Source organism: Dermacentor albipictus, chromosome 5 (genome assembly GCF_038994185.2).
Source record: "Dermacentor albipictus isolate Rhodes 1998 colony chromosome 5, USDA_Dalb.pri_finalv2, whole genome shotgun sequence".
NCBI classification, from domain to species: domain Eukaryota; kingdom Metazoa; phylum Arthropoda; class Arachnida; order Ixodida; family Ixodidae; genus Dermacentor; species Dermacentor albipictus.
In genome coordinates, this window is record NC_091825.1 from 166,377,563 (window position 1) to 166,401,275 (window position 23,713).

General features: G+C 46.6%; 1 protein-coding gene across 2 annotated transcripts in view; it reads right to left on the reverse strand.

The window, feature by feature from the left end:
- Positions 1-23,713, reverse strand: part of Tsc1 (tuberous sclerosis 1 protein hamartin) — a 125,298-nt gene that overhangs the window by 44,999 nt on the left and 56,586 nt on the right. For both annotated transcript variants that reach the window (XM_065451127.1, XM_065451128.1), the window contains exons 12-15: positions 18,747-19,078; positions 17,839-18,148; positions 9,381-9,553; positions 6,835-6,965 (exon numbers count right to left, since the gene is read on the reverse strand). In XM_065451127.1, coding sequence (XP_065307199.1) covers positions 6,835-6,965; positions 9,381-9,553; positions 17,839-18,148; positions 18,747-19,078 — 946 coding nt within the window. The remainder of the gene's footprint in view (positions 1-6,834; positions 6,966-9,380; positions 9,554-17,838; positions 18,149-18,746; positions 19,079-23,713) is intronic.

Here is a 23,713-nt window from a genome sequence, read left to right on the forward strand (position 1 = left end):
CACGAACTATTTAGGCATAATCTAATAGGTTTTAGAAAGGGACTCTCCACACAGGACGCAATGCTCCTCCTGAAAAGATCTATATTCGATAATGAGACGCGGGACATACGAGGTATCATAGCACTCGACCTCGCTAAGGGCTTTGACAAGGTGGCTCACGGACACATCTTGAACGAAATTTCTAATCTACACCTAGGGCGGAAATTCTTTAATTTCACTCTCTCGTTCCTATCAGAAAGGAAAGCGTTCCTTTGACTGGGCAAGATCTTGGGCGGTCCTTACGAACTGGGCAACTGCGGGACCTCTCAGGGCTCGGTCCTATCCCTGCTACTATTTAATATCGCCATGCATAAACTCTGAAAGGCTGGCCGCACTCCCAAAAATAGGCCACGCAATCTATGCAGACGATATCACAATCTGGTCCCCAGGGGGATTTTTGGCCGATCTAGAGCAATCTCTCCAGGCGGCCATAGATGTAACGGAAGAATTTCTTACATGCACGGGTCTCAAGCTGCCACCGCCCAAATCCGAAGTCCTCCTCTACAGACAGTCGAGGCAGGGCGTTAGGAACCTTGAGCCTCTGTAAATGCTGCCAGTCGAAATTACAACACGAGAAGGGCACCCCATTCCGAGGGTGAACTCCATCAAAATTTTAGGACTTTTAATCAACGCCAAAGGCTGTAATGCAGAAGCTCTAAACAAGCTAGGCGCGCAGGCGAAAAATATACTAAGACTCATAACTAGAATCGCAAGCAAAAGGGGGGGAGTCAAGGAGGACAACCTACTCAGAGTCTTCCAAGCTTTCTTCATCAGTCACGTTTCTTACACGGCACCATACCTCAAATGGAGCAAAATTGAAAAGGACAAACTCGACACGCTCATCAGGTCCAGCGTCAAAAGAATACTCGGTATTCCACAATCCGCTAGCACATTAAAACTACTTGAACTCGGAATTCACAATACCGCAGACGAATTAATTGAAGCACAGTTTATTGCACAGATCTCCAGCCTTTCGTCAACTAAGCCGGGAATCAAGATTCTTGATGAAGCTCGTCAACTCCCTATACAGGCACCGCTCAACCGACACCCCCTGTCTAAATTAGCCCGTGAAGGTATAAAGGTTGAGCCCGTGCCGAGGAACATTGGCCCAATATATAACGAAGGTCGCAGAAGAGCGCGGGCTAGAGCCATCCTTCGACGAGTCGATCCTTATGGGGCAGATGCATTCTTCGTTGATGCCGTCAAATATGGCAGCGAAGACAGGTTTGCAATCACGGTCGTTGACGCGCGCGGAACACTTATCAGTGCCGCATCAATCTACGCTAAACACGCGAACGAGGCGGAGGAAACCGCGATAGCCTTGGCTCTTCAAGCTGCAAAAGGCCTGGCGTCCATTTTCTCCGACTCGCGCACTGCGGTCAGGGGTTTCTCCTCCGCTCTAGTCTGTAAACACGCAGCCGACATCGTTAACAGATGCTTTCATATTAATACGCAAGAAGAAACTGCAGGTCATACCACAGCATGGTTCCCGGCCCACATGGACGATGCAACTAACCAAGCGGGTTGCAACCCTAACGAGCGGGCCAACTGCCTGGCGCGTGAATTCACGAACCGCGCCCGAGCTAGCGGTCTGGCTCTCCCGCAGGATTGCCCCTTCAAAGATAAAACTTACAACCTTTCACGAAATTATGTCACATTACAGACACAGCAGGAGAAAATTCCCTCCGCCCAGCCCGAAACTAAACAGGGCTCAGGCTGTTACTTTCAGGCTTTTACAGACGAGACCTTACCTCACCCCGAGAGCGCTTAGTTGGATAGACCCGAACTTTCCGCAAATTGTGCTCCAAATGCGGTCACGCGTGCTGCTCCTTCGACCACATGCTCTGGCTGTGCCTGTACAATGCGGGCTCTGACTTTCATAACAAGTCCACGTGGGACGCCTTACTGAAGAGCTTGGATTTCCCAAACCAACTACAGGCCGTTCAGAGGGCCCGCGACGTTGCTGAGAGTCACCATCTCCCTGTTCCGTCGTGGGCGGAGCCACCAACTTGATCGGGGAGCCTTCGGTTCCCCCCAATCAAGTTCCTCAGGACACACTAATGAAGTTCTTGGCACTGTCACTGCCACCTATCCCAGCATTAACGTCTAATGGCAAACCGCTATATAGTGGACATCGCACGGTACTCCAGGTATAAAGCACGCATGCCATGCCGCAAGAATGGCAGCCATGAATAAAGTTGGCGCCATGCCTACTGGCATGAAACCGTAACTTTGGCTAGACTCCCAACGAAGTGGTGCTGGTTAGGCTAAGCAGTGCGGCCGGCAGAGTGGCTGGGGACAAGCTGTGGTAGAATGCTGCCGCCATGTTCGCACTGGCAGACCTTATTGCCGATCAAGTATGAGGTCAGATGCACGGGCTAGATTTACAGCCATACTAGTGAAGTAAGGATGCACAAGCGGTCCCCTCAAAGCCCGAAAAGTGTGTCGGTGGTGTCTGTGTTTTTATGTTTGCATTCATGGGCTTTATTGCAATCCAGTGTAACATCAGCTGCGTGAGTAGACTGATGGCCAGTGCTGTGGAATACGCATCCACATATGGTCCCCTCAGCGCCTGAAAAATTTGTTGGCGGTGTGCTCGTTTTTATGTTTGCACTCGTAGATATCGGAGCGAAGTGCTATCACATTTCTTTCACCAACAAGAAAACCGAAGTATAAAGTGCATATTTTTCGAACGAGGAAATGATTCAAGTGGCAGATAAAGTAAACTACCTCAGCATCAGAATTACTGATACACTGGACTAGACTGCACATGTGGATGACAAGCAAGGCCATGCAGATGCTGTACTTCTTTCAGCAAAATTTAAAGCATGCACCACATTCATTAAAAGAGACATTGTATGTTACTAATATAATGCCCACATTTTGAGTATGCATCCGTAGCATGGGATCCGTATACCAGAATCCTTAGATAAACTAGAACAGGTTCAGAAGTGCTTTGCAAGATTCGTCAAGGCAAATATAATTTTTGTGTTAGAAGCTGCGACATCGTATTGAAAGATGCTTTGCCTAAAATTTTTGTTTCAGATCTACCACAAATCAGGAATTGGTAAAAACAAATATTTGAGAACACCAAATTATATTTCCCAGCAGGAGTGACCATAGTAAAAAAATATGCACATACAGGTGTAAGATTAATGCACCTAAATATGCCCTTTTCCCTCGCACGAGTGATAAAAAAAAAGTAAATTATGGGATTTTACATGCCAAAACCACTTTCTGATTATGAGGCACGCCGTAGTGGAGGACTAAACCAACTACACGATGATGAAACTACTGAAACGCGAAAGCACAGGTGGCACAGAGTTGAGTCAAAATGAATTCTTTCGACAGCACGCATCGTTATCAAGAGTAATGCCAATGAGTTCCTTAAAAAAAATGAAGTAGAACTGGGCAAGTAGCATTTTCTTTCGTCACCTAATGCTATACAATGATGTTTATATACTGAGTGGTTGAGTATTAACGAGTGGTTGAGTACTAGCGATAGAGTTTAAATGAGGAGTGCCTTCGTCATCAGGCAAGTACTTTAAAATTAAATTATGGGGTTTTACGTGCCAAAACCACTTTCTGATTATGAGGCAGGCCGTAGTGGAGGACTCTGGAAATTTCGACCACCTGGGGTTCTTTAACGTGCGCCTAAATCTAAGTACACGGGTGTTTTCGCATTTCGCCCCCATCGAAATGCGGCCGCCGTGGCCGGGATTCGATCCCGCGACCTCGTGCTCAGCAGCCCAACACAGGCAAGTACTTGAATGTCCCGAGGAAGTCTCTAATCGTGTCCTGCATTTACCTCAATTTCTCGATTACTGAGGCCCTGTTCAGGATAGTATTGATGCCTCAGGGATTCTCGAGCACTAATCTATCACTTTAGCTGCACTTACTATTTGCCTTTAGTGTCCCTTTATTATTACTCGAAAACTACAGGTAAGACACCGAAATTGCCTGTTCAGCGCATGGTCTGCGTCAACATGATGAAGCAATAGTTGTTTTCCTATCTATGGTGTTCAGATCGTGTTTGTGCTTCACAGCACAGTGGTCTTAACTTTTTCTGTATGGATGAAGAGCTCAGCTCGTCAATGGTTTACTAGCACAAAAAAAGACAAGCTAAGCTTGTACAAGGATGCTTGCCCTCATAATTGAGTCTAGGAGATGGCTCTGGCTTGACCATTGCATTGTGTTTGTAGAAAATAATGCCAGATGGCGACACGTGATGATGTCTGGCAAAAGAAAATTCTTTGAGGGGAGGTTTATAGCTGCATTGGCTATGCTCAACTATTGGCACTTCCCATGGCAGCCCCCATGGGAAGCGCCAGTAATTCAACGCGTGGTGTTAATACAAAACTAATATGTGCGCTTTCCGAAACTTCATCGTCCTCAAGTGGAAGCGATGCCGAACAGGTCTTGAATGACTCTGTTGTGTAATGGGCTCTGTATCTCAGCTCTGATAACAGTGAAGATGACAGTGTGGATGACATAAGCTGTGCGTGTGTATGGACAAAACTTGACAACACGAAGAGCAATATTTCTCCTGCACCACCCTGGTTTCCTTTCACTAGGCCTCCTTAAAATCGATGACGGAGCCAGATGTGGAGCACTTCCTTCAATTTTTGTTTCGATAGCAATTAACGAAAGGCCGACATTAAGGTGGCCACAAAGGAAATAGAGACAGATCTCCCCGTCCATCGCACTCGCGCTCACAGACCCGACCACCACCCACGTCTACAGCGATTCATGCTCGGCCATCAAAGCCTTTCAGAAAGGAGCAGTTGCAAGCCAAGCACTACAAATAATCAATAGATCCGCACCACTGCAGCATCACACCACCTGCTGGTTCCTGGCACACCTCGGAGATATCGAGGTCGCTCCTCGCAATCTCAATGAGATGGCTCACAGACGCGCGCGCGAGACCTAACTCTCCGCGACGCCACCTAGTCTGGTCGTGACCATCCCAGCGAGAATCGGGACCCTCCCTCCACATATAACGAGATCACAAAGCACTTTTATCTAGACCGCAAAATATACAGCAAACCTCACAGTAAGCTCACCAGGCCTCAAGCCCTCACGTTCAGAATGCTTCAAACAAACACGTACCCCACGCAGAACAGACTACATCATTACATGACTGACCTACACAAAACATCATATTGCGAAAATTGCCATAGCACACTAGACATACATCACTTGCTCTGGCCGTGTGGTCGGACCCACGCAAACAAGGATCAAGACTCCACCAGACAAGAAGCATTACGCAGCACGGACCTGGTGGAGCAGCTCGGGGCCGTCCAGCGAGCCCACAATGTGGCCAGGGAGTTACAACTCCCGGTCCCAATGTGGGGGTAACCCGCTCTATGGGACCTTGTGCCCCGTAGCTAGCACGACCTTTCATTAAAGTTATTCTATCCATCCATCCACCTGGATCCTCCAGGCAAATTTCCACACTCAGCACTGCCATCGCCGTGATGTTCCGTACAGTCTAAGTGCGATGACATCACTGCCGTGCGCCGTATGCTGTAAGTGCGAGGGAAAGCTTATGAGGCTGAGCCGAGAAGGATAGCGGCGTGATGCGGCGGTGACTTCTCGTGCACGCAAATAGAGAGAGGTGGCAGGTTAGTGCACATCTCTGCTATTCCAGCTTCTGCAGATGAGTGTGCCGCCTGCGCCATATCTTGGGGGCAATCTGCGATAGGTGTGAAGGCTGAGTGACCTAAGACAGCTATAATGGATTCCTGTGCGCCGTGTTCATATGCACCTAGTTCACATTGAAGTGAGAGGCAGCATGAAGGGGAATTCGCTTACCGCTGCTGCCGCTCTTTGTCACGCCAGTGTTCCAACACTGTCTCGTGGTCAGTGTTCCAACAGTGTCTTCGTGTCAGATTACTGAGATTACACAAGATTACTTCGTGTCCAACAGTGTCAGATGTGTTCGTGTTTGCTTGTGCACGCGTGAAAGTGTGCTTGTTAATTTAGTTAGAAAACTAATATTTTCTAAGTGAATTATAGAAGAATAAGAATGGGCTGAGGTATGTTTGGCAGGCATTCTCAGATCATGAACAGCAGGTTGCCATTATCCCTCAAGAGAAAAGTATATAACGGCTGTGTCTTACCAGTACTCACCTACGGGGCAGAAAACTGGAGGCTTACAAAAAGGGTTCTACTTCAATTAAGGACGACGCAACGAGCTATGGCAAGAAGAATGATGGGTGTAATGTTAAGGGATAAGAAAAGAGCAGATTGGGTGAGGGAACAAACGTGAGTTAATGACATCTTAGTTGAAATCAAGAAAAAGAAAAGGGCATGGCAGGTCATGTAATGAGGAGGGAAGATAACCGATGGTCATTAAGGGTTACGGACTGGATCCCAAGGGAAGGGAAGCATAGCAGGGGGCAGCAGAAAGTTAAGTGGGCAGATGAGATTAAGAAGTTTGCAGGGACAACATGGCCACAATTAGCATGTGACCGGGGTAGTTGGAGAAGTATGGGAGAGGCCTTTGCCCTGCAGTGGGCATAGCCAGGCTGATTACACACACACACACACACACACACACACACACACACACACACACACACCTCTACCACGTGACCGGCTTCCCACACTTCACACATGCACTTTTTTTCCATTTTGAATAGCAAAAAAAAAGTGGCAACACTGATCATCATCATCGGCATATTCCACCAGATTGCGATCACACAGATCACGCTGCATAGCCTGCACAGCTTCAGTGTACTTTAACGGTATTGATTGTGTGGTATTTACCAGCAAAAGAACAGCGATGCTTACGAAATTTTGCTCTCCAGCATTTTGATGGCTCCTTCCAGCTCTGCCTTCTCTTTCTTGGCCTGTTGGGATGACTTCTGTAGCCTCTCTTCGTACTGCTTGATCTCCAACTCTAGCAAAAACAATTGGTCCTTCTGCAGAGAAAAAAACAAGGTGGGTGGGACAAGCAGATGTCTGGTGTCATGGTAGTTAAGAGTGCTAAAATCGTAACGCAAGCACTGAAGTCATATTCATACATCTACAGAGTTCACAGACATTTTTAATATTACAGGGACCATGACACACCTGTTTTTTTAAACTGAGCAACATGCTGGACTGGCTGCTTTGAAAGGAATATACTGCCACAGAAATTTTTTCAGAAGGATTCCCCATTTACTCTCAGCTGGGGCAGTGCTGATGGCTCCTTAGTTTTTTTTTTTCCTTCTCTGCGTAGAGCGCTTATGGTGACTCTTTAATGCTGGCAACTAACAAAGGTCACTGAGGGCAACAACTAAGCAGTGACAGGATGGACGAGACAAATTAACAACCACTACTTTTCTAATTCCTAAATAATCTAGAAGGTTGTCCATTAGTGTTACCAATGAGTGGCATCAATCACATTTCATTGGCTGTGGCCCAGTGGGTAGGGCACCCTGCATGGCTGTGGGAGATGCATATGATCCTTACCAACCAATCTATCGCACAAGTTCTGATGTGCCACTGCTACTACGAATCTTGGCCAGAAATAAAAACTATCATTTTGTCTGAATCATTTACCATATTTTCATAATAAGACACTGCTATCGCTAAAGCACCTGGTATATTGCTGCATTATGAGTTTGCTCTAGTATTCCATTTTATTATCAAGACCGATGCAATGTCTCATCATTTTAACTTTCTAATCACGAGTTCTTGCATTACCTGCACACTTCAATGAGACCAGTGTGTTTTTGAAGCTGTGCTATCATCACCTTCAACTTGAAGCTCCAGCTCCTTCATGAACATTGGCCATGTTGTACACGGGTCACTGGGAAATTTCTCTCGAATCTAACGTGCACCTTTTTTCCGGTGAAATGGGTCCAAAAATTGCATGCGCGTTAGAATTGAGTACGACCCTAAATCTGCGTTACCATATCGCCATCGGCATTCGAAAAATGGCCGCCTTCTAGCCTAACTCCCGTAGCTAGACTAGACGCCACTCTACTTTTACATGCCTGCCAACACAACCATTGAAAAGAAGGGGGGAAGCAAGTGTGTGCTTTGTCTACCGCCCACGGGAAAACTAGAGTCGCCGCAATGCTTTGTTGCACTGCGGATGGGCACAAGCTGTCCCTGTATCTTAACTTCAGACGGAAGAACACTCCCGAAAGGAATCGTGTTTCCGAGTGGCGTGATTGCACGCGCAAATGAAAATGACCACGGACTTGGTCGCTGACTGGATTGATAACGTTTGGTGGAAGAGACCTGGAGGAAGTTTGGGTCTGTGTGGGATGCTTGTGCTCGACGCATTCAGGTGCCACCTTGACCAGTGCATCAAGGACAAGCTGGCTGCATGCAACACCGACCTTGTCGTGATACCTGACGGCATGACATCGCAGCTCCAGCCGCTCAATGTTTGTTTGAACAAGCCAGTGAAAGATAGAATTCAGGCGCTCTACACCGAATGGCTTGTCAGTGGCTGCCACGAATTCATGCCCGCCAATAAAATGAAGCGTGCCTCGCTGCAGGACTTTGCTGGATGGGTGAAAGATGCATGGTGCACGATCCCGCCTGCCATGGTCAACAAGGCCTTTAAGAAGCGCGGGATTTCGAATGCCATGGACGGCACCGAGGATGAAATGCTTTGCTCTGTTTATAGCGATGACAAATGATATTTATTGCCTCACGCAACTCGTACTGGCACAGCAAAAATCTAGGTGGCAAGGTACGCCACTTCCATTTGTGTTTTTATTCATCACAACTTTAGTGTATTGGGAATAAATGTGTTTTTTCCAAATGAGCGAAAATAGCATTTCTATATGAAAGCACGAGGTGTGCGGTATTGTACTCTACTTTTTTTGGGGGGGTCATGGAAAATGGTTACAAGCGTTACAAGTGTTACAATCAAGGTTACCATTTTTAAAAATTTTTGGGTCACCGAAAACGGGTGCGCGTTACAATCAAGGGCACATTAGAATTTAGTAAATAACGGTAAGTGAACTGCCAAGGGCCACATCAGTAACTGCCAAATTAGTCCTTTTTATACAGGTACAAGTTCAATCAATAAAGCTTCTTTTTATTTAGTTTTTATCTATTTAAAACACACTGGATTTTAGAAAGTCCAAGCAAGAAGAGTTAATACTATAGTATTCAGTAAATGCCATGTGACAATGCCCTGTGACAATATGGCCTTTAAATAGACAAGTCCACTTGCCAAAAAGTTGGCTCCTGCTTTCACCTTGTTCTCGTTTTGCTCAGCATTCAAATTTGTAAGATAATGCTACTCTGCACTCATGTAGTAAGCAAGCAGCACAGGAAACCTGAACGGCAAACACACTGTCAAGGCTGTAGTGCAGAAAATAAATGCTCACATATGCGGCAGTTTGCTCTTCAAGAGCCAGAATCTTCTTGGCCTTGGCTAAAAGACGACGATTCCGCTCCATGTGAATGTCTCTGCGGTGCCGCTCATAGAGCAGCACTACATATAGCAGGCACACTTGTCCTTTCAAGCATTCCACTTCTTCAGATTTATCTTCTCTCATTCCTATAAAAAAAAAAAAAAATTCTTTCACCCTCACAATGTTTCCACCAGCCGTAGTTTTGGGGTGGCTAGGTTAACAACTTTTCCTGTCTAACCGATCACAATGTGTGCTTACACTAAAGCACACTTTGACCAGAGCACACTGTTCTTGCATTTCTGCAAAAAGAAGAAGATATTGTGCACTGTAAAAAATGGACGCAGCCTGAAATCAGTGAGAAAGAAACTTGGCATAGGACAAACCAATATGTACGCACTGAAACAGAAACAGGGTAATATCATCAGCCATCTCGAAGATATAGTAAATGAAGCGGAATAATTCTATACTGACCTGTACAATACCCAGAGGAGTCAGGATACCTCCATTAGAAACAGTAAAGAACAGGATACAGAAACTCCTCCTATAACTAGCGATGAGGTTAGAAGGGCCTTGCAAGACATGAAATGAGGAAGAGCGGCAGGAGAAGATGGAATAACATTCGACTTAAAGATGGAGGAGACGTAATGCTTGGAAAACTGGTGGCTCTTTACACGAAGTCTATCAACTGCAAGGGTCCTAGAAAACTGGAAGAATGCAAGCATTATAATAATCCACAAAAAGGGAGAGGTTAAAGAATTTAAAAATTATAGGCCCATTAGCTTACTCCCACCAGTATTATATGAAATATTTACCAACATAATCTCCAATAAAGTAAGGGAAACGCTGGACTTTAGTCAACCAAGGGAACAGGCTGGCTTCAGGAAGGGATACTCTACAACAGATCCCATCCATGTCACTAATCAGGTTATCGAGAAATCCGCTGAGTACAATCAGCCTCTCTATACGGCTTTCATAGATTACGAAAAGGCATTTGATTCAGTAGAGATACCAACAGTCACAGAGGCATTACGTAATCAAGGAGTACAGAACGCTTACGTAAATACTGTGGAAAATATCTGCAGAGATTCCACAGCCACCTTAATTCTACACAAGAAAAGCAGGAAGATACCTATAAAGAAAGGGGTCAGGCAGGGAGACACAATCTCTATAATGCTGTTCACTGCATGCTTGGAAGAAGTATTCAAGCTTTTTAACTGGGAAGGCTTAGGAGTAAGGATCGACGACAAATGTCTCAGCAACCTCCGGTTTGCCTATGACAATGTTCTATTCAGAAACAATGCAGACAAGTTACAACAAATGATTGAGGACCTTAACAGAGAGAGTGTAAAAGTGGCACTGAAGATTAATATGCAGAAGACAAAGATAATGATGAATAGTCGGGCAAAAGAACAACAGTTCAGGATCGCCAGCCAGCCTCTAGATTCTGTGAAGGAGTACATTTACCTAGGTCAATCAATTACAGGGAATCCCGATCATGAGAAGGAGATTCATAGAAAAATAAAAATGGGTTGGATCGCATACAGCAGACATTGTCAGCTCCTGACTGCAAGCTTACCATTATCATTGAAAAGAAAGGTGTAATATCAGTGCCTTTTACCAGTGCTGACTTACAGGGCAGAGACTTGGAGACAGACAAAGAAGCTTGAGAACAAGTTAAGGACCGCGCAAAGAGCGATGGAACGAAGATTGCTAGGCATAACATTCAGAGACAGAAAGAGAGCGGTTTGGATCAGAGAGAAAACGGGTATGACGATATGCTAACTGACATCAAGAGAAAAAAAAAAATGGAGCTGAGCAGGTCATGTAATGCACCAGTTAGATAACCGTTGGACCATTAGGGTTACAGAATGGGTACCAAGAGAAGGGAAACGCAGTCGAGGATGGCAGAAGACTAGGTGGAGCGATGAAATTAGGAAATTTGTGGGCGCTAGTTGGAATCGGTTGGCACAGGACAGGGGTAATTGGAAATCGCAGGGAATTGGAAATCGCCTTCGTCCTGCAGTGTGCGAGGGTAGGACAAGAAAGATGGTGGCTTCACGAGTGCCGCTTTCCTGCACGAGCAAAGGAAAAGAGGGTGAGGGGAGCTTGTGCGTGGTAATGCGACCAAGCGCGCGTGAGGGGGAGTTAAGTTGATGTTCCGTGATTTCTGGCACGTATCTCGGGCGTGGCAGCCACACACCCTACGTTAGAGGTAATCTGCTGCGTGTGCAAAGAGTGGGCGCGCTGAGGCGGAGTGGCATCATGTTATCTGTCTTCCTGCACATTTGGTATTGGAGGTTGTGTAATCCCGGGTTTTGGTGACTCGATTGAGAGAGATGCAGATGAAGCATTCGCTCCCCGCTGCCGGCGCTTTTCACAATTGCGTCGTCACTATAAACCGCAGGGGCGGAGTGCACGTGAAAGAGTGGCTGGCTTTGATTGCTTAATTCGTACCGCTGATGTGAAGATATTGTTGACAAGGTATGAAACCGTATCATTCATCGCAGACTCCCAAATTAAAATAAATTGTTTTCTCATTCAAATTTGCCTTTTTCCATTGCCAGATAATGCGGAAAATCATGCGGCCCCTTGCAAGAAAATTTGATCGGCGACTGTACCTATTTACATAAAAGGTCGAATTTCAACACAACTAAATTTTGATATAATGGAGCCAATTGCCAATTTTACCTACTTTGTTACATTGAGGTTTAAGTGTACATAAGCAGTGAACAGTTTATTGAACTTAGTTCTGAGTGACTAACTAATCTACTGTCAAAAGTCAAAGTTATCCACAGCAGGAAACTACAGCTCAAATCGTTCTGCTTTAGGGGTATGAGCTCTCGAACTGACAACTGATCTTGAAACGAACAGCCATATCAGCCAAAATATTTCTGCTTTAGGCCTATGAGCTCTTGCATTAACAACTGATCTTGAAAAGAGCGATTAGTTATCACTCAATTATTCAAATTTTTGTGAGGTAAGTGACTGGCTACATCATTATTTGTTGCCTACGAACGTCATGCATTTTTCAGAAATTTGATGCTAGGCGAGAGCTGTTGCTTTGATGGATGCCAGCATGTTTGTTGACGCAAAGTTCTGTGGCCAAGTTTGGGGCACCCAGGCTGTATGTGGAAAAAAAAAAAGAAAGTCGCAGTTTCACCCGAAAGATGAAGCATTGATTGATAGTCGATGAGGATAGCTATAGGGGCTTGTTGGTACGGCATATCTTATTTTGTAGAGCAAGCTGAAGAAGGGCAACAGAAAGGCACATCTGATACACACAGCACTATGTGTGTCAGATGTGCCTTTCTGTTGTCCTAGTTCAGCTTGTGCTACAACAAAATAAGATTGATTGATAGCAATACCAAAATATTAGACAACTACATAAAGTAAGGTTCATAGGTGTATCAGCTGTATAAATTGCAGTTGTGAAGAAGAAGACGCACCTCACGGCACAGCCACATTGCCAACGCGTGGCTCGTCTCGGCTCGTGCTGTTGATTGCTGGCCTCTGTTTGGACAGTGCTTCGGGCTGCCTCGCCGTTCCCGGTCGCTGTGCCTTCGCATTAGGCGCCGCCAACAAACCTTTTCTCAATTGGTGGAAATGCTGGGACTCAAACCCCGGCGCTTGAAACCCTGGAACCGCCCGCCATGACCGACAGCTCATCCCAAACGGCGCCGACGCCACAGTCCATCACCTGCACCGGCGTTCCACGACAACGGGACCCCAAGATCTTCAGCGGTGCAGATGACGAAAACGTAGAAGACTGGTTTGCGTCATATGAACGGCTGAGCGCACACAACAAGTGGGATGATCCAGCCAAGTTAACCCACGTCATCTTTTATCTGGCTGGTGTTGCCCAACTGTGGTTTCACCACCACGAAAGTGATGTACCCACATGGTCAGTCTTCAAGACAACCTTTACGGAAGTGTTTGGCCGACCCGCTGTTCGCAAGCTGCGTGCCGAACAACGCTGGCGCACCCGAGCACAGCAGACGGCAAAAACGTTCACAAGCTACATAGAAGACGTCGTGGACCTTTGTAAACGAGTCAACGCCGCAATGCCCGAAGCTGAGCGAATTCGCCATAAACTGAAAGGCATCGCCAGATGCTCCTAGCCAGGAATCTGCGCACTGTGTCTGAAGTTGTCAGCCTGTCAACTTCAGACAGTTGTTGTTTTTTTTTTTTTTGAAGCCTAGCGGGTCTAAAGTGAGAGCCAATGTACGTCATCCCGGCGCAGAGCCGTGTTGTGGGGTTCATTTTGCAGTCGCCTGTCCTTGTTGGATGTTTTGGAGTGGTGACATCAATACACAAGTGGTCGCTGCGAGCCAAGGCATCAATCACCCCCTGATCACCAGCCGTTCTATTCCTGCCCAGCGGTTGTCAGCGCTAGACAGTCGAGATTTTTCGGGCCATGGAGGCGCTGTTAAGAATGGCCAGCTGCAGTGCAAGTTTGCCACCCGCTTGCGACTATGACGGCGACATACCGGGAGCGCCGCCGATACGGAATGTGACGGAATGAGTTCGGCGGGCCAACTATTGTTCCCAAACTCCCCAACACGCTACCTGGAATGGCTCCGAGTTCTACGGGGCCCCTCTGACGTCGGTTCCGGACCTTCGAACGTGTGTGCTTTTGTGCGTGTAGACCGTCCTGTGGAGAGGCGGCAAGTTTGCGATCACCAAACGAACGTTCGCGCCGCCTTGTATCGCGGGAGGGCCGAGTGTTTAAAAACTGCTGTTGTGCTGATGCTCGACACACTTCTCTTGAGCAGTCATGTTGGACCGACACTCTCTCTCAAGCAGTCATGTTAGACTGATGTACTTTCTCAAACAGTCATGTTAGACTGATATAAATATTGTAAATAAACCCATATTCCTCGTTCTCTATGAGAAGCAGTCCTTCCCTTCCCTTCGTTCTCGATGAGAAGCAGTCCTTCCTTCCCGTCCTCAGCGTGGATAAGTTGGACGACGGCATGGGCCAGCTACCTTCTAATTCATGCCCGACTCCAATCTTGACAACGGATCCCGAACGATGGGATTGAGCCCCCAATCCTGACACCGCAGAATGCCGCCAGCTAGCGCGCTCCTTTACGGCAGAGCAACAGCAGCGCCAGAAAGAAAACCGCATCGACACGCTTCCAAACACCACCTACGCTCCAGGCGTTCTTGTGTGGTTGTCGGTCCCTTTCCAAACGCCAGGGCTTTCCTCGATACTCGTCCCAAAATTCGAAGGGCCTTACCGAGTCTTGGAGCAAACATCCCCGGTGAATTTTCTCATTGAGCCCTTGTCACCACCTGACGACTTGCGCCGGCATGGACGTGACATTGTCCACGTCTCGCGTCTCAAGCCCTACCACGACCCTCTGCCTCCCGATTTTTAAGGAGTCAGGATGGCTCTTTTTGTCCGGGGGGAGATTGTGAAGAAGAAGATGCGCCTCGCGGCACAGCCGCATCGCCAACGCGCGCCTCGTTTCGGCTCGCGCTGTTGATTGCTGGTGTCCGTTTGGACAGTGCTTCGGGCTGCCTCGCCGTTCCCGGTCGCTGTGCCTTCGCATTAGGCGCAGCCAATAAACCTTTTCTCACAGTAAACATTTGTTTATTACATACACTAACTATCAACAAGCATGGTGTCATGCGTACACAAGAAATCATGAAAAGATGTCACTTGAAGATTACATACACTAGCTGTCACAATGGCGGCATGATGAAGAGCGTCATCAGCGGTGAGTGAACGTTTTGTGCTGCTTTTCACTTCAGTGCAGCTCGGAGACTTGAGATTACGCAACCTTGAACACTATATCCATGCGAAGACAGCGTACATAAAGCCACCAGCCATCTTGGCTTGCCCAGTTTTTGCACTCATCGAAGATTTCGTCCAAGATATGCGCTCAGCTGCATGTACAGCCAGCGCAGCCACAGCCGGGATAGAGGAGAAGACGTGTTCTCATCTGCACCACCTCCCTAGCACATGCCTAATCACATTGCCCCGTGCTTAATTTTTCATACGATGAGTCATGGCAGCTTGATCAAAGCATAGAAGGTGTGCTTTGTTGTGTCACGCTGGAGCGAAAGTGTAAGGGCAGGAGTGCTGTCCTGACTGGTGGCATTGTGGTGGCGGTGGGCTGAACTAGGCAGCTGCCACAGATTTTGGCTCGGGCAACTAGGCGCCTAATTCAGCCCGCCGACGCTGTTGGATCACCAGTCAGAACAGTGCAAGTCCTCGCACTTGTGCACCAGTGCAATGTAACAGGCTGGGCTTTGTTGTGCGTTTTGATCGGGCAGCCGTGGCTGAGTTGCATACATCAAAATTCTCTGATTTAAACCTGGAAAGCATAACACAAAGCCCATAGTAGCATCACTGATACACTGGAGCAAAGTTTCAGTTGGTAACAGCCCAGAAAACCAAATATTAATTCATTATTACCCCAATTAATTTTACTCCGAAACAGTTTATTTTGTTTTTGTTTTTGGCACAAATGTACCCTTCATGATTAGAAATGAAGGCAGACAGGTTGTTCTAATTTTCCTTGACGTGGACCGGTATGTGAATTAACTAAACACACTGAATCCACAGAAGTAACTTTGTCTTGTAAGGCATGTACTTTTACCTAGGCATTACAGGACACCCATGTTTGCAAAGTAAGCATTAAATTTAAGAGGCGAAGGTAAACCACAGTACATTATTATTGGTGGCCGGCTGGTAACACAGATACTATGTGCAGAGGGGGTGTCAACAGCCAATGGAACACCATTACTCTCTGCCCACAATTAAGGCTGCCGAGTGCCGTCATCATTGCCAGATGGGGCCATCTATACTGTCTTTCTCTTTCCCTCCTATTTTGCTAAGACAGGTACAGCCTCTATTATACTTAAAGGGACACTAAAGGTTACCAGAAAGTCAAGTTAAAGTGGTAGAGCAATGTTCTAGAAGGTCTAAGGCGTCAATATAATCGCGAACAGAGCTTTAGTAACCGAGAAATTGAGGTAAATGCATGACACGATTTGAGACCCCCCAGCGACATTCCCGTACTAAACCGATGACGTAAGGTCTCCCCGTAATTTATGTTACTAATACACAACTACTCGTATTAAAAATATCATTTCATTCGATTATAAGACGGAAAAATATGCTACTTGTCTACGTCTATTCGATTCTAAGAAAAAATAACATTTTGACGTTGCCCTTCAGTAATATGGGCGTTCGAAAGGTTTCGTTTTCGCTCGACTCTGCGCGCTCGACTCTGCGCCGCGCACGCTTTGGAGTTTCAGTACTTTCGTTATCGCGTCGTGCTGTGAGGGTTCTGCTGGCTCGCGAAACTTTCATTTGGAACAAGCAGCGAGAATGCCACGTCCATGTGATATCGTGGGAAGCCCTCGTTGCTTTCCCGCTCCGGAGAGCCGGTGTCGAGGCCGCCGTTGTAGTACGCAACGACGCCGGCAGTGCGAGCCCTCAGCAGCAGGTTGCGCTCGTCGGTGCTCAAATCGCTGAAGTTGAGCCCACCATCACGAGCCAATCTGTCGGTGTCAGGGTCCATTGCGACGAGCGTCGAAGTTAGCGTCATGGAATGAAGTACCAGCTTATGGGCGTATTGCGGTATAGTAGCGGCGCCTGGTGGCGGTGCGGGAAACGACATCTGGGTCATGCCAGCTTGGCTGTGGCGAAGCACGTTTCTAGGCCGAGTTTTGCGTCGATTCGCACTTTTTTATGCCCTGTTGCAAGTGCGAAAAGGCTCACAGACCAAGCCGACCACGCTGCGAGCTCGCCGCAGCCTATAGTTTAACGAAAACGGACTCTCCGTGTGCCGTGGGACGTAATGCGTTCCTCCTTCCGCTAGCCACCATACTCCCGCTTTCGCACTGCTGTCGGCTCTGTCTTGGCTCTGTTTCTGGCCGCGCGTTTGCGTTTTGCGCAGAAAAGCCGTAGCGCCGTCTGCGGACGCCGTTCTACTCACCGATGGCGCAACGTCACTATGAGACCATGATGTCAGGTCTCCTCGATCGGAGGGCGGGCGATTTGAACTGCGCTAGAGGTACGCGGACGCTTCAGAACGCATTTTCTCTTAAAATAAGTCTCTCCTTGGTACGAAACAAGCGTTTCGAGGTTTCTGTGATGGTATTTCAACAGTCCACGTTGACTTAATAGTAACCTTTAGTGTCCCTTTAACCAGAATGTGCCTTGAGTGTCTTTCGGCTTCTCCTGCAGAGGATGCCTGAGATTTCTGGTTCGGGTGATTAGAATGCGCTAGCCTAATATGTCTTCCTTCCAAAGATTTAGTGCTTGCTCTTTACAACCTGCATGAAAAAAAAGTTGAGCCCCTAGATATATGTTTTTGCTGTTCGGATTAAGCTCGACGGCGAGTGTATGGTACCATGGCTGTGTACAAAACATGTGGCATGCAATGGCTCTCAAGGGCAACCGTGGGTTTCTCACCACTTTGCTTGTTTCCCTTCTTGGCGAGCTGGGCCTGTTGCATGTAGCACTTGCTGACCAGCTGCAGATGCTTTTCAAGCAGCTCGCTAGGTGACATGTCGGCAAGGGCCATGCTAGAGGCATCCTCTGAGCCCTGCTGTTGGGGTCTGGACAGTGAGTACGAGAGCAGCGTGTGGTAGGGGTCCTCGGGAGGAGGATGGGGAGCTTCTTTTTGTGCATGGTCCCCTGCTGCTGATGTTGCTGAACAGACCTGGTTGTTGGTGGGCGCCACAGGTGCCCGGTAACGGTTGCAGACATCCACCGAGTCACCCTGCAACAAACAAACAAGGAGTTTGCTACCATTTCTTTTTCGGCATTTGCTTTGATTTGACTTTTGTGGTTTACTGGTCTTAAGTTAAGCTGGATGGGCAAGGTATATCACCTCTGGAATTTCAGAAACATCAGTCCTATGCGGAATCCTGGTAAGCCAGAAGAGATGCAATGATGAAAGATGGGGCTGAAGTTGATTAGCTCCTTGGCAATCATGAGAGAGTTGGAGAACAGCTGCCAAAGACTAACAGATTTTCTATTATCAAGAATTACACAGAATTATGTAGAAACTGATGGCTCAACCTAATAAGCTTCCAGAACTTTTGCTGTACAAAAATGGCCTAAGTATGCAAAAGTACTCTGAAAGCCACAACGTCATACTAATATATAGACGCTGTGGTTTGGGCGAAAAATTCAAAAAGGGAAACTTTGCTATATTTCCCGCAGGCAACTACCCCTTTTCTGCCAGAGAAATGAAAACAGCCTTGGAGAACTACTCCACCAGACTACACTAACATAATGTTACTTTTTACTGTCCCTTTATTGCACCAATGGCAAGTGGTGACTGTGTTCTCCAAATAAGGTTCTTGAATGCTTACCTGGTTGGACCTCTCGGCTGTCCTCCGAGACCACACAAACGGTTCCTGGAGCCGGGGGCATGAACGGCTGCGCTCCAGGGTGAAGTGAGACGTGCCTCTGCTGCTGCCACTGCAGCAGCGCACAGGACACTGGCTGAAGTACCTCAGCCTATCCATGCTGTACGCCAGTTGCTGCTGCTCCTGGTACTCTGGAAGCTCCGACACCGAGTTGTGTGGTTCCGTGGTCAGGTTGTTGGTCGTGGAGAAGAAGGGTGTCTCACACCCCACTACACCACCACTGGCCCCTGGCACAGAAATTAGCTTCTCCGCCATGACTGCTGCCACCGCTTGCGCTGGAAGTGGTTTCGAAAAATGACCATTTGCAGAATTGTCTAAGTCAGCTGCCCTGCAAGGCTGTTTTCCAACCAAGAACTCTACTCTACAGGCTACATTTCTCCTAAGTGCGGTCATGCCAGGAAGAAATCGCAAGTGTGAAGGCGTTCAGAGAATTATTCCAAAAATATCATGTGTGTTCTTTCCAGCCTGAGGAAATGTGCCATCGCCATTCAATAGCCTTTACCACCGATGAATCTACGGTCGAACCTACTTGTAACAATATTCAAGTGCCACGAAAATTCCATTGTTATAACCGATAACTGTTATAACTGGGTTGCATGAAAAAATCAAAATAGGGGGATGGCAGAGCTGATGTGAGAAAACTATTATGGTGGGGAGGACAGTGCCCCCTCCCCATCCTCCATCGATTTCCTCTATATGGCTGCCAATTGTATTCACTCATTTTCTGTTTCCTGGGTGCTCCAATCGCGTGTAACAAGCCGCGGCTGTCGGCATTGAAGAATGGCACTGCTATAATAACTGCAAAGAGGTGTCAAGGGTGGCAAGCAATATGCGAGCACCGCCGAGGCATTGCTTTGGTGGCCCCGAAAGGGGCCTTTTAAAAATTGTGACAAGGCTGCCACAGCAGCCTGTCAGCTTGAGAAATCCAGTTGAAACTCTGAGGAGAGATCGCCACAAGCATCTCGCCCCGTACTTCTCACTGGCTTGCACGAGAAAGGCCTATGTCTGTCAGCCTTGCATGCTATAAGCAAAGCTTCTTCAAGGCATCCAAGTGCCCCACGTTTTCGGGAGGTTCCTCGCGAAAACGAAGCCATGGAGGGACTGAATTATCTGCCGGGCCTCCTATGAGGACAACGTTGAGGCAGCCTGCCCTACCACATCATCGCTGCCGTCGCCGCCATCTGATGTAAGCACGTTAACGATGATCGTCTCATCGGTTAGAAGCACTTAGTTTTCGAATCTATACGCGCTTTCTTTTCCCCAGCAACATCGTGCATTGCCGATAATCAGCGGACGGATCAGCCATCTTCCGTTTCAGTGGCAAGACAAGCGAGGCTGAGGAACCACGTGGCCAGGAACGACTTCGACGCAACCAACTATGACGAATGCGAGCGATTAAGCTGTTCGCAGAACTGCGCTGAATGAAGAGAGAAGTGGTTCTTGAGGGAAGGAGGAAAAGCTAGCACTACCTTCTGCAACTCCGGCGGGAGCACGGCTCAGTGCCAGCAGGGCGGCGGAGGGGGGCAGTACAGGATGAATGATAAGCAAATTAGTAGACAGCTATACGAAGTAAGGATAGTAGTTTTATCAGCCATATAAACTTGGAAACATTTGCTTACTAACGGAATTAACAGCATGTTATCAACATGCGCACACAAGCAAACATAAACGCATCACATTTGATGAGCGTGGACACTCGCTGTCAAAACGATGCTGTTAGCATGCACGGCAAGAGCAGTGAGTGAAGTGGCCTTTGTGCTGTCTATCGCTTCAACGCAAGAGCAGTGAGAACACAGCGAGCACAAAGGTATGAGCCATCTGCAAATCACTTTAAAAATGAAGTAAATGAATACCTAATAAAATAAACAAATAAATACAAAAAATAAATAAATACCTTTAAAGGTATGTGCGACCGTGCAAAGTACACTTGTTGGCAGGATTGAAGCCACCCCCTTCCCTCCCGCACTGCTTTCCCAGTTTCCTCTCTATGACGTGCGAAATTGAGCCACAGTCGTCAGTTCCCCTTGTGCCAAGTAGTGAAATATGCAGTTGTTGCCGGAGCACAACACCGCCCACTATCCCCCCCCACTGCCTTTAACGTGACGAAAGACTGTGCATTTGCTCTTCTGTTTTCTCCTTCACGCACGCCAGACTGAGCCGCGATCATCAGCATCCCTAATGTATTTTCCCTTGCGCATACAGCATACAATGTGCGGCGATGGTGTTATCGCCCTCGGACTTTATTCGGAAAATCAAGGCAATAAAAAAAAATGTGCCTGGAGTGTCGATATAATTGCTATCACAATAAAAAGCCAGCTGCCACACCTGCCTTTGTGCCGCATATCAGATGTGGCAGGATTTCGCTGTATCGCCAGCCTCGCCTGCCTTTCTCCCGCCTCCTTTTCACTTTTCTGAAACACCAGTCTTACTGCATCAACGGTGAAGGGGTGGGAGGGAGACGGGATAAAGTGCAAGAGGGTGTGACTGCGACAAAGTCATGCTGTGCAAAGTGAAGAAATTCAAGGGTTTTCATGGGGGGAAAAAAAAAGATTCCAGGGCTTTTTCAAAGGCTTTAAAACATACTTTTCAATTTCAAGGGTCTTCAAGGGTTTCAAGGACCTGTTCGTAACCTGGTGGTGTTAAAGGCAGGCCCTTTGAATGGGAACAATACTTAGTTTTACTAGTCTGTGCGCAAAAGTTCCTCATTAGAAAACAGCCTTCCTCGAGCATGTGCAGCATCTTTTCTGCAAAGGATCTATTACTTGCTCCAAAAGAACAAGGACACTCACCATCTATAAAAGCATGAAGGCAACCAGTAGTAAATGTGCTCCCCTATCCCAAATTTGACATAAATCAGCACCTTTTGTCTCGTAGATAAGAATAATTAATGGTAAAGAAAGACAAGGGAATTACAAAACGGCAACATTCCTTCAGTTCAGATCAAGTACTCCAGACGGAGCTGCACTTGAGTAATACTTTTTGGGGCTAATTTGAGTTGCCTGGAAGCTTTCTAGACAGCCACAACAAAGCAAAGGCAAGCAGGAGCAGGCTCTATTTGAAGGTGGCAAGACAGGGATTGTCTAGCCACCTTCTTGTTGACAGTGCACGACTGGGGAGGGGGTTGAGCACTGCCCCACAGGCTCTTTGTACTTTCATATATTACAAGTTGTATCCACATTTTAACCTTACCAAGACTTACTAAAAGACTTACACACTAGGGTGAGTGTGCATCTTTGAATTCGCCAAAATGATGCGAGGTGATGCTTGTGACATGACTGTGCCATTCAGTGCGTGCGTGCATGTTTTTAGTGTGTGGGTGTTTGCATACATGCGCACGTATGGATGCAATAATGGTGCAGGTTACACTGTTATCGAAGGTACCTATGTTTATGACAGTTTGCTTCTATCAAGATGCTATTTTTGTAGCCTGGCAACCAGCAAAAATGCACGTGCATGTACACAAGCACACACTGATTCTCTCCGTGTGACACTATATTTCTCCGGCCTGTTTCGCGAGGGCCTTGGGTACATTATAAAAATTGTGCTGCAAATCCCATAGCAGCACTACCTCAGTTAGTTTTTCAATTGGAATTTGTATACACTGGCTGTACCCTGCCATATGCTGTTTGTGATTACCCAAATTAAGGTGTGCATTTTGATAGTGTAATAGGAGATATTCAAAATGCCAAGCGCCATCTACTGACTTGTCGCAAAGCACCGTCTGCCATATTTTTTACGTTGTGGCAAAACAAAACTGTTCGCTCAACAGCCCAGGTCACGCATAGCTGCTGCCTTCAATCTTGTTTTGCAGTATCCTCCCACTGTTGTTTGCTGCTATAAGTGATGCAATAGCTCATCTGGTAGACAACACAGCCACGTATCCTACAAGAAACACTTAACCTTGGTGAGTGCAAATGTACAACACAAATACGGCCAACAACATTACAAAACGAGTTACCCAGAGAGCTGAATACATTACACAAATACAAGTTTATTTTGGAGAGTATAAGTTTCAAAGAATACAACGTAGGAATACAACAAAGCACACTCAACATGCAACAAACGTAACTTGACAATCGTAGTTTCACAGTGCCAAACGAAAGCTTGCCAGTTTTCTTTTTTCCGTAAAACAATATTTGAATGGAATAGGCTCCCGTGTGATGTAGTCTGCATTCCAAATCAAAAGTCTTACCTATCTACTGTCATGTCTTTGCTATAAACTTAACATGCCTATGTTCATTTTTATGCTTTTGTCTTTTATAAATGCAATGTTCGTTTTTGTATCAGTGTTTGCTATTATCTTTGCCTTGCTGCTCTGCAATACCCACCAAAGTGACTGCTTTTCTCTTTTTATAAATGCAGTGTTCACTTTTGTATTAGTTTTTGCTATCACGCTTGTTTGGCTGCGTCTTGATACCCACCAAAGGGACTGTACCCCTCCTGATATGGCAACCAAATGGCAGCTAGCAGTATTGAACGAACAAACAAACAAACAAACAAACAAACAAACAAACAAACTTAAAATAAATTAAGAAAACTACACATTTACTTCAAACCCCCCTAATCTACTTTACAGATTTCTACTGCTTCATCATACTATGCATGTGACATTAGATTTTGTTAGTAGCATTTCTTGTTGCTGTAAATGTAAAATGCTTTCTTTCTAAACAGTCACAACTTATTCATTACGTACCTTAGCACTGTTAGTATATGTTTCTGCAAGCTTGCTACTGTTTGAGTATATGGCATCATGTAGCTGTGCAGCTGCTATTTATGGGGAGTGTGGCTTTGTCATGTTGTCGATCTCAACCGCTTTTTCTGTTGGTCTCCAGTATAATGTATGTTACCTCTGATGCAAATAGATTTATTATTATTATTTATTAATAATTACTGGAAATGCCAGAAACAAC